The 17,551-nt window shown below is 35.1% G+C and overlaps 1 protein-coding gene across 1 annotated transcript in view; it reads right to left on the bottom strand.

Moving 5' to 3' along the window:
• Positions 1-17,551, bottom strand: part of LOC111502885 (A disintegrin and metalloproteinase with thrombospondin motifs 2) — a 48,633-nt gene that overhangs the window by 18,738 nt on the left and 12,344 nt on the right. The window contains 6 exon segments of the mRNA XM_023157049.2: positions 4,197-4,329; positions 6,595-6,708; positions 9,293-9,445; positions 9,624-9,675; positions 9,678-9,960; positions 15,987-16,114. Of these exon segments, the coding sequence (XP_023012817.2) occupies positions 4,197-4,329; positions 6,595-6,708; positions 9,293-9,445; positions 9,624-9,675; positions 9,678-9,960; positions 15,987-16,114 (863 nt within the window).

Here is a 17,551-nt window from a genome sequence, read left to right as displayed (position 1 = left end):
TATAGAAATATAAAAATAATTACCTAGTATACATAGATAAGTGATGAATCTTTGTGAAACCAAAAAAAAAGAAAGGTTATACATTTCAAACTAAATATTAAAAATCTATTCAGCTTGAATAAAGTGAAATAAATAGCAAAAAATATACACAAAAGTGAGACAAAGGGAAAACCACATGAGCAAGGCATAACACGAATATACATACATCGGAAAAGTCTAGGGATATTTTTATAACATACTAAATATCATAAAAATAAATGCATGAGGTCGTTTAATTTCGATTAAATTGGTACACTCGACCACCCTGTAGATTTCTATGGGTTGAACAAAGCCTGCAAAAACGATACCTAATCTTTTATCAAGTTTTTTACAAACTGTAGGTTCTCGGCTAAAATGAATAATCTGAAAGTGTCTAGTTTGTACATTCTATGCAGTTCTTGCTCAGCAATTAAACTGGAAATATTGTGCTTTAACATGGAACGCCATCACTCACCATTGGCTGAGATGAATAGAGCTCTAGGGCTTCTTCAAGGTGGCATGCGACAAAATGATGTAGCTCTTCATTTGGGGGTCTCCCAAAGTGTTACCAGTCGATTGTGGCGGCGTTTCCGTGAAACTGGCAGTCCAGCCGAATAACATCCAGGGCGAGGACGCGCTACAACTGCAGTTCAAGACCGATTTTTGGTCTTGAACAGCACCTGAGTTGGTTAACGTGTTGCAGCAGACGCACCAGGTAACCATTGGTCGTGATACTGTCAGAAATTGACTGCATGAAGCAGATCTCCACAACAAAAGGCCACTTAGATGTCCACCTTTGTCGAGAGGCAATCGCAGTAGAACATTAGAGTGGTGTTAAGAACATCAAAACTGGGATGCAAATGATTGGGCCACAGTTTTGTTTACAGACGAATCCAGATTTGGATTTCATCCAGATTCTCGTCGAGTAAGACTGTGGAGACGACCTGGAAATAATGAACGTTTGAGACACGTCCAGGAAGTCCGCACATACAGAGGTGGTACAGTAATGCTATGGGGCGGAATCATGATCGGCGACAGAACCGATCTCGTTTTTCCAAATCGCTCCCTCACAGCTCAACAGTACCTCAACACCATTCTTCTACCTATCGTCCGTCCGTTTGCTGGTGCTGTTGGTGAAAACTTCCACCTAATGCACGATAATGCTCGTCCACATGTCGTGCGTCTAGTGACTGACTGGCTCACCAACGAAGGAGTTGATGTATTGCCATGGCCAGCACAATAACCGGACCTGAATCCCATCGAGCATGTGTGGGACATGCTTCAACGAAGAATTACTCCGCATATGGGGAACATTCACACAACGTTTCAATTGAGAGAGCTTTTAATCGCTGAATGGGCAAATTTACCTCAACAAGACATTGACAATCTCATTTTGTCGATGCACGATAGATGTAGGGCCGTAATAAACCAGCGTGGAGGCCATACTTTATACTGATTCCAATTTTTTTTGTATTATGATTTTTTTTCGGGGTGCCAAAGAAGAGCCATATTTTTTTTTAGTTTTGCTTATATGCGCACTCAGTATTTTTGACTATTTAATGAATTTTGTTGTAAGTTACATTCGTTTAATAATCACCCGTCAACTTTTTTTTCCCTAAAGCGATCTAAAAAAAAATTATTGCCCTTTTTAAAAATATCCCTAGACTTTTCCGATGTGTGTATTATCTATCCAGAAGACTTCAGATATGTTTTCAACTTTTTCTTGAACTTATGTATGGAGTAGTGTCTAAATTCACTGGGCAGAGTGTTATATTCTTTGATAGAGTTGTAAATAAAACTACGAGAAAAGCAGGCTGTAGAGTGGTTTGGAATAATAAAAGTGTGACGGCTTCGTGTTCTCGAATTATTCTGAGATTTGAAAGTTTTATATATTTCATAAATATAATTTGGCTTTTTGTGAATGAGGAATTTATGAGTATTGACGAGTAGGTGGAACTGCCAAGTTTTAGCAATCGGTAACCAACCTGACTCCTCGAACTTGGGGGATATATAGTCGAATCTTCTCACAACATAAGAAAGACGAATGCAATTGTTTTGTATTTTTTGTAAGCGATTTACATCAAATTGTATGAAAGCAGGCCCGTAGATTTCATGCAATATGCTAATCTAGACAGTATGAGGGCTTCGCAAAGTTTCAACTTCAATTTGGAAGTCATCATATCTCTACTTTGATAGAGTTGACGTGAGATACTGTACGAGCTACGACAAAGTGAATTTATATGTTTGTGAACTCTCAGATCAGCATCTAGCCACAAACCCAAGTTCTTGCTTTCTGTTATTATTTGTAGTAAGTCTTGTCCAAGTTTGATTTCAATTCTTCCTTCAATTTCCCAGCTTTCGTGTTTCGGGCCAAAAAGTATCAGCTGATATTTTTTAGAATTCAATTTCAGGTTATGGGCTATAGATAGTTCTAGTAACTTTTGTAGATCGCTGTTAATTTTTTTCATTGCCACCTGCCAATTACTTGGGTGAAATCGGTTATATAACTGAGTGTCACCTGCATAATGATGAATTATGCAATGATCAATTATTTTATGGAAGTCAGATATATATAGAAAGGGGCCAAGTATATAACCCTGAGGTACTCCATAGTCAACAGGTAAAGCATTAGAACACTTTCCATCCAGACATACTGACTGAGTCCGATTTCTGAGGTAACTTTTCAATAGATCCACAGTCCTTTCACTAAATAACATGTAAAACATGAATTCCGAAACCTTAAAAACAATTTGTCATTCAACCACATGAAAACATTATATATTTAGCTTTAGTAGAAGGTCACTTACGTTACGACATAGTAGGTTGGGGTGGGGTCCTACGAACACACATCAAACCACTAGAGATTATCCAAAACAGAGTCCCGAAGTTGATTTTAGAAAAACCCCACCGATATTCTACAGATCTTTCATATAAGGAATACGGGATACTGGATCTGAGGCCACTATATTGCCAGCGATCATTTTCTTACATAGCACCTAAGGCGTTCAATTTCATTCCTGACCATATTAAAGGAATAATGAACTTTAACATGTTTAATAAAAATAAAGTAAAACTATTCATATACATAACACCAAGAGCCAAATGTAATGAGATCGTCGAACCAAATTTCTCCAACTGATTTGTTTCATTTTATTTTATTTATACTCACCTTTCAAATCCTTTATACACGGGTTCAATTTTTATTTCCATATCTATTACTTATTCCAAAACGTTTGTACTTTTAAAATGTTCTTATTGATGTGTTTGCTTTTCGTAGAATTATTTAGAGAAATATGAGTAATTACTTTTATTGTCTTCAATACGAAGATAAACATAACATTTATAGTTCTTCATTATTTATTGGGTGTAGAAAAAATTGCGGATGCAACTCTCATGTAATGGTTATTAATACACGGGCATTAACCAGGATACCAAACGACTGAAAGCGAGTTTCGTATAGTTTATGCCAGTTCTGAATTGTTCTATAAATTTCTAGAACTCGAAATTCCTACCCTTTATATCTTCAAAGTACGCAGGTAAGAACAGGTCAGGTTAGGTCGTTTTTGTGTGATAAAAGAGTTGGAGACAATATACTGGATGGTTCATCGAAAACGTACCACAAGACATTACAGGGAGGAAAGTACTCTTTAACGAAAGATGGACATCGTTTGAAGGAAAACGCATGGCAAAAACCTTAGAAATATATCACTTCTAAGCTTTTTAAAAACTTATTTTCATTCCTCATGCATCGATACCTAATTTTTGAAGGTCGATATACTTTTTATTCATATCTCCCAAAGTATCTACACCCTAAATTCTGGTAAATGCATGCCAAAAAACCACTACTTCCCCGACTAATTCCACGCTGGACATTGAATTTCCACCAGACATTTAACGTAATATTTGAAAAAAAAATACAAAAATCGATAAAATTTTACTTCAAAACTGACTTCACTAGTCAAATAAATGCTCAAACTGATACTCAACACCATAATTATGGTGATACAAATTTTCAATTTCTTTTTTTGTGTCTGTCAAGATATCAATGATTCGTCTTCGCCATCTTTCAGTCGGAGGGATTGCTGTAAACTTTGTTTCCCGTAAATTATACAGGAATTGTTATATAAACTGTACAAGCAAGCAGAATATCTTCAAGTAAATGTAAGATTTGCACTCACTTTTCCAAAACCGCATTCCGTTCCTTCCAGAGGAGGACCTTTTTTGGTTTTGCAAACCAGCGGGGTGTTTTGATGACCGCACCACAAATGAGAGCAAGGTTCAATTATTTCGAATGCTCTGCACATGAAATACCTGAAAACAATAAAGTAGAAAGCCAAATGCCAAGAGAGTTTTGATTCAATTCATCGTTTTGAGGTTCAATTCAGTACACCTCTAGCTTTCATTTGGAGAACTGCGTTTATGTGGAGTAAACTTTCTGAAAACGTTTTTCCAAATGGTTTCAATCTCCAGCGATTCAAATCCAATGTGAATCGCTTCTTTCGCATAGGCATTGCTCTCAGAGGGCCTTAAGGATGTTTCTGTAGTGATCGTGTTTTGTCCTTTGGAAAAAAAATCAGCTTTTGACCTAATTTTCATTGAAAGACTTTATGTATTGGAATTTCGTGACACATTGCTCAATTCGGGCATTATTCTTAGTTATCATTATATTTTTCACTCTGCTTCATCAATAGATCACAAGCATTATGGAAGCGATAATCGAATTAACTGAATTTTTATAGTTACATTTTATTCATATAGCTATACGCGATGTAAATTGATGGAATTCTATGAACTATTCATACGAATCAATTAACTACAGAGTTCATTGAAATAATTTTTCAAACAAGTATCGATTAAAAATTCATCTTGATGCATTTATTAGTCTAGATTTATTCCTATGCATCAATTAGGTAGAATCACGCCTGAGAAAGGCTATTATATAATGAAACACGTGAAGATCTCAAAAAATAAAATGTTATTCAAATTATCGATTTTATTTGTTTTTTGACACTCATTTGTATTTCTTTTTAATCGTATTACCAAACAGCATTACCAAACAGCAACAGCAAGACATAGGTTTGCATTTGAAAAAAAAAAGTTGGGGAGGGTTGCAGTTAAGGGGTTGGAAAAAAAAACTTCATTATATTGTCAAAAAATGCGTATAACGTGAAATCAACTGACGTGTTTCAGCGTTTCTTTCCTAAAATACTGGTTATGAAGATATTAATTTTATTCCGGAATTTTGCGTCCCCCTGTATGTGTTGTAGATGTTAATTTACTGTCGTATGTTATACAAAGATCTTTTATCTCAAGTACGCGGTTGATTGTAGTATTGTTGATTGAATAATTGTACATTAAAGTTCGCTTTTTTGTTGTAAATGATATTATTTTACATTTGGATACTTTCATTTGTAGACGATTATTATTACACCAAAGTTTGATTACATCTTACATCTTGTTGTGGAATTGGCCGCGGTGGTAGTGCGTCCGACTCACGATCGGAAGGTCGTGTGTTCGATTCCCGCTTCGACCAGATATTTTTCTCGAGAGAATTTATCTGGTTGAAGCTGGAACGATTCTGCAACCGTGTTAGGAATCACACGTTAAAAGGTAAGACCTCGTTAGTCCTTAGCTCGCACAAGTTTCTCAACTTCTGAGAGTTGACGTTCGTAAGGGGGCGACAGCTGATTAAGGGAAAAACAGATTTTAAACAGATTTTTTTTTTAAACTGAATTCATGTTGTAGACGTTGGCAGTCAGAAATGTCGTCGATTTCATAATAAAGTTTCAAGCCGTTTGAAAATAATAGGCTAGGAATATTGAAAGAGGTTGCCAAGTCATTTATAAAAATAAAAAATAAAAGATGTCGAAGATTAGAACCTTGTGGCACCCAAGATGTAACAACGTGTTTAGCGGATTTAAAAGATTCATATTCGACGAATTGTTTTCTGTTAACTAGATATGATTCAATTAGAGTAAGCAGTTGCTTAGAGAGTCCCAATTTTCCCAATTTGCTGAGAAGAACATAATGGTCTTTTTGATCGAGGCTTTTTGGAAGTCTAAATAAACAACATCGACTTGTTTTTGCTTATCCAGGTATGTACAGAGATATTGATTTAAACACAAATTGAAAGAAAGAATTGAAAGAAAGAAGTTAAGTTATGTTACGTCCAAAGTGAGAGGGTTTATTGTGAATTCATGTAATTCAATCTCTATATGAAAATATTTCTCTCAAGAGGGCTTTTTCTTTCAGTTTGTCTGAAAGTCACTTCTTTGCACGATCTTAACACCTTTGTGAAGAGTTAATTTCAAAATTCATTGCTCAATCGTTTCCTTCGAAAGATTCCCGGACATTTTTTGTATGAAGATGAAGAAGTAGGAAGCCGAGATAAAGTATTTTTAAAAACACTTGAAACACACCTAATTTGAACGTTTCTCCGCGAAATCCACCCTTCACTTTCCGCGTCATTTCAGTCAATAAAGCCAATTTATCAAAGTCCGCAATAAATTCCTTTCTGTAGAGCAAAATCGATGGGACGAAATCTAAGTTCGTTAGGAAAATATAAAGCATTTTTACCCGTTCCCGAACTCCATTCTGCACTGCTCGTCCATCGTGAAAGATGCTTGGAGGGTGGCATTTAATATAATCTCATCCGGCCCGGTCGGGGGATTCTGCAGGCATGTCCATTTGCTGTAAAAATAGAAATACGGAGGAGTAGGAACATGAAAGGAAAGTGCTCAATATCAGAGGATATTGAACGAAATGTATGACGTCGAAAAAAGCCACAATAATTTCATAATGAAACAATAACGTTAATTGAATTCTTCTTCAAGGCTCTGTAACAATTGATTTTCATAAACACACTTCCCACAAAACTTAAACGATTATTATCGTTTCAGTTCCTACTTGTGATGCACTGTTTGAAAGCTTTGGGATACATTAAAAAAATAAAAAACATTGCAACAACTAGATTTTCGAGACAACACAAAACGACATGAAATGAACGAAAGGTCTGTGATTCTGATAAGGTGGTGTCTGTTTACAACAAAATGAGTTTTTTGTAAATATATCAGCAATATAGCTGCAAGAGTTCTGGCTCATTCCTTATGGAAAAAACAAGTGTAAATTTGAGCAGGTCTATTCGGGCGTTTGGGGACGAAGGTCAGTAACTCGACTTTGCCAGATGTCTATTCTGTGTGAATGGGGCTTTAGACTTTCAGATCCCACTCCTTCACTTTTGCCGTCATTCAGTCAACCAATCAGCTACCGCGCATACAGCAGGAAATTCAAACCACCAGTAGATGAACAAAGCGACTTCTGGCCCAAAATCCCATGTATTTTCTTATGGAGCTAACATTTTTGCAATTTTCACTCCATCCTGCATTGATTACGTTACAAGTTTCCCTCTCCCACTCTCCGAAATACACTTACCTCGAGTTGGGTGTTCCACTAGGTTCCACTCGGATGTGATGAATGAAAAAAATTCAGCTCCATAAGAAAATACATGGAATTTTGGGCCAGAAGCCGCTTTGTTCATCTACTGATGGTTTAAGTTTTACGCTGTAGGCGTGGTAGCTGATTAGTTGACTGAATGAAACTAAAAGTCTAAAGCCCCATTCACACAGAATTGACGTCTGACAGAGACGAGCCGCTGACCTTTGTCCCTTCTGTTTGAACTGGGTCTGAGGTCCAAAAAACGCCAGAATGGATCTACTCAAATTTACACGTGTTTTTACCAAAAGGAATGAGCCAGAACTCTTGCAGCTATATTACTTAGATCTATTCAGATTTCAGACTTATTAGAAGACATTAGTTACATCAAGCCATAGGACTTATTATCGATCTTTTTAAACTATTTTTTTTAATATAAAATATATGTACATGCGCAGACAGTATGGTTGTCTCACTTGCTCTCACACAGAGACTGTGAGAAAATATTATTCAATCCTGGCGATCCTGAACAGGATAATGCGATAAAATCATGAAATTATTATATTGTCACCGATTCTTGAAAAGTTTACGAAGTTCAAAACAAATCTGTTCGTTTGAAGTTAGTCAAAATCGAGTCCAAAGAAGTCGCTTACCAACGAACATATAAGAAGAAGCCAATGGAAGCGTGTTAAAAACGATTGAGGAAGAATCGACTAAGAAAAAACCTACAACACTGATCCAACAGAGCAACCACAGGCTCAGAATGATTATAGAGATACACATAAACAAACGTCCAACACAGAATGTCTAAAAACTAGTGCAGGATGTAGTATTTCTGGAACGGCAAGATGAATGAAAAAGCACAATACGCCCACTGTTTTCCGAAGAATAAATGAACCAATCCAACTGGTCCCAAGCAACAAAAACCTACTTTTTGGAAGACCTACATACATTAATTTCATAATGTTATTGCTGAGAATCTCAGAAAGCAATCCGAAATATTGTCACTCATTTGCAAGATTTTCCACTACACAATGTCAATGATTGAACCTACCAAGCAAAAACCCCATCATCATTCCAATGGGGAATGCTCCTCCTGACGAAAATCAAGTGGTTTTCATAAAAGAGCTCTAAAACAACGCATTTTAAACATACCATTTCAACCTTTTTCTTTAAAAAATTATTTAAATATTTATAATGAATTCAACATTTAAAAGAATTCGTTATTATTTCACCATTTGGCAACATCGGTTATAGCTAATAAAGGACAATGAATATGTAACCTGTATGAGACAAACAAAGATGACATATTTCAGAGGCGTGCTGTTCTGTTTACTTATGTTCTGAGACATTCTGTGACATATGACATTTTGTGCACCTAACCTATCGTCCTCTATATAAATAAATAACAAAACAACTGTTGTTTATGTGACTTGTGGAGGTGGTATTGAACTATAATTTATATTTTGCCTCAATTGTTGATTTATAAAGATAATTTTCCTTTTTTAAAGTAGAATATCTAGGTACGTATAAATTATTTCAACTTGATATACGAGCTGTTGCCAATATGTGAATTAGAAAAAAATCCATTCAAACATTAAAACCCAACATTTGAAACATCAATTTGAATACTTTTCAAAGTGAATTCGAAAAACTCATGAATTAAACTCAACTTTATTTTGTTCAAACTTGCATTTGCTGTAATAACCCAAATTGAGGAACATTCCCCATTCTGGTAGAACATTATAAGTCAGTGTAATCAGTTAGTTTGGAGTGTCACTTATCCGAACGTTATTTTGAGTTATCGCCAACATTTCCGCCATAATAATTAGCAAGTACTCACCTGGTATATTTCTCAAACTCACGCTTCGAACATTCTGACCAGGAAAACTTATTAAAAGTTGCAGACACCATCGGGGCCATAACGCTTCCATCTAGAGCTTCGTCTGAACAATTATTTCCATTTTTCTTGTCTCCGTCGTGGCTCAAACCGAGGCTGGAAAAGAGATTAGCATTTTCATCACGCGTACACGGATGAGAAATGTCATTAGGTGGTTTTAATGAACGATGAAAAGTTGAATAAACACCATTTTATACGCCTTGTTGCTTGGAAAGTTTGGTTCTTTTTCATGTCATGTGTTTTTGATGAATGGTATTTTTCAGGGATAACTCACATATGGGCGGTTTCATGAGCAATTATGAAAGCGCTGGTTAGTCCTTCGTCCGGTTCAAAGCGCAGCTTCTCTTAGGATCGCAGGTTCCTCCTACAGGTGCATATCCGGACGGTCCCCCGATGTCAGATCTGGTCAACCAAATGGCAACATCGTGCCGGGGTTCTCCTGGTTTCAAGGAAGCATGCAGACGTCTGTTCCAAATGTTGACATTTTCTAAGGATCTCTTGGCATTTCCTCTTCTGATCACATTTTGTTTTTGATTATCGTATATCATTAGTTTTGTGACGACGAGTTTCATGTTGGATCCCAAGGACGGATCTTGGTAGATCGCACTTACCTTGATTCAAAAAATATTTATTAATGTGACATATTTCACCAAACGAATACTTACAATGATACTGGTTTCAGTCAGTAAATATATATATATATATAATTATATATATATATATATATATATATATATATATATACAGTGTGACCCATTTAAAATGGAACCACCCCTGTAGAATGTGCATTTTTCAATCAATCTCAATTTTTTTTTATTGAAATATTAAGCATGAAAAACTGTATCTTGACACTAACTTTCACAATTTTAGTTTCATTTCCAAGGCACTCTATGGTTTTTTTTGTTTGTCAAAAACGGCAAAAGTTTATTAGGCAATTTTTGTTTTCAAATTTGACTACACCACTGGATTCGTAGTCGTTATAAATCAAAACTGTCAAATTTTCATTAAAAAATATTTGTTAACAACGAAGTTACAACAACTTCAATTTTGGAAACAAAGTATTTGTTTGTAATTTTTATTCAGATTATAGACATATTTGAGATCTGACAACACTGTCATCACCAAGTAGAACACCAGTGAATTTGTACAGTGAAAATCCGAAGTCAACAGCTCAATGCGTTCTACAGTTATAACTCCTGAAAATATGGTAATGTGAGAGATTTGTGGTGCAAGCGTTTTGTAATAAAAATCTGACTACGCCACTGGATTTGTGGATAATATTCCCTTAAAATCATTCATTTGAGTGTAGGTTACGAGAAGTGTATTCTAGAATAACAGAAAATTAAAAATTAATTTTCAAGTTATGCAGTACTTAGTACATTCTTCCGCATAGCCGCTAAAATCAAATTGATTTAAAGCATGGAAATCATTTATTCAATAATAAAACAGAGAGCAGGACAAAAATTGTTTCCTGTAAATTCTTCATAACTCAGCTAAAACAATCTTTTAGAGGAGATATCAATAATTTGAGGAAGCTGAACTCATTATGCAAAGGTTTTATAATAAATCAACAGTAGGCTGTGATTTTGACAGTTAATCATAAATAAAATAATAGTTGTTAGTTACGTGCATTTAATAATGGCTTTGCAATTATCATTAGAAGAAAGAATTGAAATTGTGAGAATTTCTGGGGACAATTATCATAGTGAAAGAGAAGCAGCTAGGATATTCAATCACAGACATCCAAATCGACTTCCCATTGACAGAAGCACCGTCAGTAAAATTAACAAAACATTTAAAGAAACCGGTGCAGTCAGCAAACATATTTTAAAAAATAATCACCGAAGAAGAAATTTAAACGAAGGTGCTGTTTTAGATTATTTTAGAAACCACCCAAACAGAAGTTTCTGACACAAAAAGTATACAGAACAAGACCAACGAATCGAGCTGAACTCATGCAAAGGATACGACAAGCTTGTGCCGAAATTACAGTTCAACAAATAAGAAATAGTGTAAACAATATTCGGAAGAGATACGATAAATGTATTGAACTTAATGGAGGTTTGGTAGAAGCCACAAAAATTTGAATGTTTAGTTTTAAATCAATGTTTATTTTAGTATCAGTTTTTTCTTAATGGCAATTAATTGTTGAATAAATACTTTGAAACTTGTTTGTATACATTTTTTTTTCATCAGCTATAGAAGAAGGTAGAGTAAGTTCAGAATCTCATAAAATGTGATTTTCCAGGTGCGCTGTTACAAAAGTACTATTATTTATTATTGGGAAACTTCCAAAAAGCTTACAAGTATGACCATTAATACTTCAAGATTCTATCAAGATTTGGTAAAAGCGCAATTGGGAGATCCCATGACATGAGATTCTGAACTTGGTCTACTACTGCGTAACTTGAAAATGAACTTTTAATTTTCTGTTATTCAATTATTCAATTTTTATTTTAATTTTCACTTCTCGTAACCTACACTCAAATGAATGATTTTAAGGGAATATTATCCACAAATCCAGTGGCGTAGTCAGATTTTTATTACAAAACGCTTGCACCACAAATCTCTCACATTACCATATTTTCAGGAGTTATAACTGTAGAACGCATTGAGCTGTTGACTTCGGATTTTCACTGTACAAATTCACTGGTGTTCTACTTGGTGATGACAGTGTTGTCAGATCTCAAATATGTCTATAATCTGAATAAAAATTACAAACAAATACTTTGTTTCCAAAATTGAAGTTGTTGTAACTTCGTTGTTAACAAATATTTTTTAATGAAAATTTGACAGTTTTGATTTATAACGACTACGAATCCAGTGGTGTAGTCAAATTTGAAAACAAAAATTGCCTAATAAACTTTTGCCGTTTTAGACAAACAAAAAAAACCATAGAGTGCCTTGGAAATGAAACTAAAATTGTGAAAGTTAGTGTCAAGATACAGTTTTTCATGCTTAATATTTCAATAAAAAAAAATTGAGATTGATTGAAAAATGCACATTCTACAGGGGTGGTTCCATTTTAAATGGGTCACACTGTATATATATATATATATATATATATATATATATATATATATATATATATATATGAGTCTCCTTTTTTTAATATCAGACAAATTTGAGCCGTTTTCCACTGTTCAGGGAAGGCACAAGTTGTTGAAATTGAGTTCAATATGCCTATTAGAGATATTAAAGATATCCAATAGACACCTATAAAATGTCTCAACATTTAGAAGAAATGCCTTCGGCCAGTGGATTACACTTTTATTTCTTCCCCCTCAATGTCTTTAACGTCGCAACGCCATCTTTCACGAACCGGTGTTGTCAGATTTTTTGCGATCCAGTCAAAACTTGAATCTCTTGACATTTCAAAGGAAATGTGGAGACAAATTTCCGTTGGTGTTAACAAATCTAACAAAATTATGAAGAATATTTAATTTCTCTAATTATCAGTTTTAATATTCAATGATAGATCTATCAAAGAAGATTATTGGATTGGCCCACAAGGTCGCTAGATTTAAGTCCGTTACATTTTTTGTCGGTCCATTTGAAGATAAAAAGAAAAATGAAACTTAAGAAAATCACCGGCGAATTTGGCAGGTAATAACAGAACTCAGACTCACCATCTTGTTGTAATTAGAAAGATGAAGGACCGGTGAATTCCCAAACAAAACATTAGGCTTTACTGCTCTCAGAAACACTGGAGGGTTGAAACAAGCAATGTGAAGCGTGAGATGCATTCTGAATCGAAAGCTCTTTGATAAATCTAACGTTTCAATCGTCCAACATTTCTGCATATGAATATCCGTTTCACTTCGCAATGTATAATATCTCATCTCTTTTGACGATCTCAGAACCAAACCTGTTGTGAACATACATGAAACGAAGATATTCGATATGCCTTCAAAGAATGATCAATGTTTCGAACATGAGAAATCAAGGAAGTCCTAGACAGCAAGTTATTCTCGGATATGTTTGATATTTCATAACAGAAATGTAGTGAACAGTTTGTAGGTTTGTAGTAGATGAATTATTAAATTTAATTGATCTGTTGTTTATTAATTTGTCCAATGAGCAAAAGTTGACAATATTGACTATCATAGATATAATTTTTATATTTGTATTTGAATTTCCTGATATTGAATCTCTTCAATTGCTCGGGCAATGAATTATAGAGTTTTACAGCACCAAAAAGAAATGATCTCTGAAACTGTGCACTGCGATGTTGCGGCATAGTTAATATGTTTTTGTGTTTAATGTTTCTTGAGTGAATATTTTCACGCAGAATTAGTTTCTGTATTGAAAGGGGAGAATGGGGAAGGGTAATTAATATATGAACAAAACAACCCAAATGGTGAATCATACGGTTTTTCATATTAAGCCAGCGGGAGTTTTCGAAGGATTCAGAAATTGAATTATACTTACGAAGTCCATAAATTAGGCGGCAACAAGAATTTTGCACTTTTTGTATTCTTTTTTTATCTGAATCATATAAGTATGGCCCATATATGAAGTCACAGTAGTCGAAATGGCTTAGCACCAAACTATCACAGAGTTTCAATGACATATAAGCTTTTTTCATTAAATTTTTAACATGACTAGTGAATCTAAGATCAGTGTCAAGCATCGCCCCTAAGTTTTTAGCTGTATTGACAGGAGTCAAGATAGTATGACCTAGTTCTAAATGTAAATTGTTTTCTGCAAATTTACGATTATTCTGCGATCCAAAGTGCATCATCATTGTTTTATTAGGATTAATTTTCAAATCATGTTCACTTGATAGCCCATTGATCAAATCAAGATCAGTGTTGAAGAGATTTTGTGCCTCAGCATACTCATCGATTTTGAAGTGCATGTATAATTGTATGTCATCAGCATACGCCTGTATTTTACATTTCTTGATGGACGAGATAATGTCAGTAGTATAAATGATGAACAATAAAGGTCCCAAAATGAAACCCTGTGGTACTCCTGATAGTATATCAAGAGGTAAGGAGTGATGACCATCAACAACAACTTTTTGAGATCGACCAAGTAAATAAGACCAAATGAGAAATAAGGCAGCACTATCAAAACCATTATATTTGAGTTTCATGCAAATCAGCTCATGATTGATGGTATCGAATGCTTTTTCTTCTATAACCGTGGCGTAGTGCATCAGGAGTTCTTGCCATATGGTCGTACGACCAATAAGGAGTATTATCTTGAAGTTATGCGCCGTTATACGATGAAAACGTCCGGTTTTGTGAAAAAACAATTCATAGCTTTTGCACTGTCATTGCTTATACGTATTTATTGACAAAAAAACACCGAACTCATACCTCAGTCGTCGTATTTAACAGATTTGGTCCTCTGCGACTTTTTCCTGTTCCCAAGATTGAAAAAATTCATGAAAAGATGGCGTTTTGTGACAATTGAGGAGATAAATCTGAGTGAGGCTACTTCGAAGGGGACAAAATAGACATTGAAGAATAAATAAATATTTTTCGAGAAAAATTAAAATTCTCCTTATTTTCACTGATTTCCATAAATCAGTAATAGCTGTCTCACTGTTGCTATCATGGAAAAGGTAAGGCCGACAAAGTCGTTGAAATATGACAAAAGTTTATTTTTTTGAGGAACTAGAATAATCTCTTTTCAGATCGACAATATCATTGTTGTTTTTGAAATATTCGCCAAAATCTAGAATTGTAATATTCAGTTTTCGGCTCTACCACCTCTATTTAGAATAATATGAAAAAATGGCAGAGGAACTCCGTTATAATATGATATGAACTGATTTGCACTGCGACGTTTCGTTCATTAGACTTCAACATCAAACTTATTCTTTAGTAGGTCTTACTGTTTCCGATATAGCGATGGTGAAAACAACTAAAATAAACGGGCTGTATATAATAAATTCCTAGCAGTGGTAATAACATTTTCGAATGGTTCCTTTTAGTCTCGGTTGTTCTATAATCGATAGTGTCCGACCGAAAGTTCGATTTCGGTTCCAGTTTCGGTCGAGTTTCGGCAAAAAAACGCATTTCGGTTTAGTTTCGGTTTCGTCGGCAAACCTGCCGAAACTGCGACCGAAACCGAAACTGCATTCGGGAGTTTCCGCGCTGTGATCGGTGATGTTCGGCGCGTTGAATTTCATATTTTGCCGCGTCCACGTGCCTAAAATTATGTCGTGACTCGTGATTTATTTTGTTTATTACATAAATATTGAGTGCCTATTGTGATATTAGGTAACAACTTAAATAAGTAATTTTATGTTTAATATTTTTGAAAAACCATCAATAATTTCCAAAAAAACGATATACACCTACTCAAATAAACACCTCACCTATTTTAAGTACTTTTAGGGTGCAATTAACATTTTTTATTAAACAAAGGTTTGTTATGTTGATTATCAATAAGTAAAAATGTCGAAGACTGCATAACGTTGTGATTTAAAGATAAAAAAATAGAGACTGACTGATTATAATAATGTTTTCTTTATTTTTCCCTCAAAATATAATCCTTGTAAGGAAGTTTCGGTTTCGTTGCCGAAATTTGTTTTCGGTTTCGGTTTCGGTCATGAAAACCAGTTTCGGTCGGACACTAATAATCGATAAGTTCAACAAAGTGATAAATATATCCTACTCACAATATTTAACAGCGACAGAACATATTGTTCTACTTTACCATTGCCGTGGAAAGCGACTAGGGTATAGTCTACTGCAACTGCGATTTCCATCCAACGTGGCGGCAGGTTTGAGCCTGTCGATTTCCGTGCTGGAATGATAGAAATGTCTTATTCATTCAGAATTTCAATATCTATATATGTCTAGGACAGTAGTTTTAAAATACTCAAAGTAAACCGGTTTACAACGAATTCATTGTACACGGTACCATTCACTAAAGTTAGAAATATGAAATTCGGAGGTATTTCTGATGAAAAACAACTGAAAAACTATTTCGGGACAACCGAAAATTAACTCATGTCAAGAATTCCAAACAGAAATGTGTAACATATACGGCTCACTAACTGGTTACCACCAGCCGTGACTGTTTTGTTAAATTGATTTCTCCACATCAAATTTTGGATGTTACTAAGACATACTCCTTTCTAAGAGATTACTATGCTAGAATTTGACATAAAAGCCGGCTTTAAAACTAAAACTCATATATTCAATAATATAGCAACAAAGAAAAATGATACAACAAAATAGAAAACTAAAAGAAAATAATAATAATAAAATCTCGCCGTCATTTCTACTATGTACGAGAGTGACTATAATACGTAGCTAGGCCGACAGTTTCAGACCGCTACCTTACTATGATTCAAATATTAGATCTACTTTGTAAACTGAGTTTTATGGCTAACTTCGTCCCAAAAAATCCAAATAACGGTTATTACAAATGTACAGCCGCCTTTCCTAGCTCGTCCGGGCTAATCCTGCAAGGTTATCCAAAACAATATCGGAACAACTTCACCTCAATTTTAACACGATTATACACGATTTCGGCATACGGAATTTTCATCTGTTTTGATTTTCGCCCTACACTGTTCGATTTCCTCTCGAATTTCACACTTTTGATCTCCCTTACTACAGAATAAAATAATATTCAAGATCGCATCAGCCGCCCGTTTCCACACATTAAACCTTTTTTTTAATATACATTATAGTTTTCTTATTAGTCAGTGGGCTATGCTTGAAGACAGGCAGTAAACAAATCTAAAGAAATTAACTTTAAATGTTCAAGCCCGTCTCGGATATACCTACACAGTAGGTTGAATGGACTGACGCCTATCAGAAAACAACTACTCCACTGGCTAATACCACAAACGTCGTTGGATTATATTCGAGAGGGGTCAGTGCAGGAATCTTCACAGAAAATTTCTTGCATATGCAATTGGCAATACAACTGAAAGATTCGACCTTCAATTTTGGAACGGGCGCACTTGCAGACCGGTTTCGGGCTCCTTAGCCACTCGTCAGTGCCAGATAGTGACCATCATCGACCTAAAGTCGATGATTTTCCATAATTGAAAATCGAAATTCTTTCAGAGTATTTCATTCCTCATCTTAGGTTGGAGCGAACATCTTGCACTGACGAGTGGCTAACAGGCCCGAAACCGGCCTGCAGGTGTGCCCGTTCCAAAATTGAAGGTCGACTCTTTCATTTGTATTGCCAATTACATTTGCAGGAAATTTTCTGTGAATCAAA

This window comes from Leptinotarsa decemlineata, unplaced genomic scaffold, assembly GCF_025532065.1.
Source record: "Leptinotarsa decemlineata unplaced genomic scaffold, Ldec_3_MD MMD2_tig00026361_RagTag_RagTag, whole genome shotgun sequence".
In the NCBI taxonomy this organism is placed as follows: domain Eukaryota; kingdom Metazoa; phylum Arthropoda; class Insecta; order Coleoptera; family Chrysomelidae; genus Leptinotarsa; species Leptinotarsa decemlineata.
Note: the sequence above shows the minus strand (reverse complement) of the source record. Positions and strands in the feature narration are given on the sequence as shown.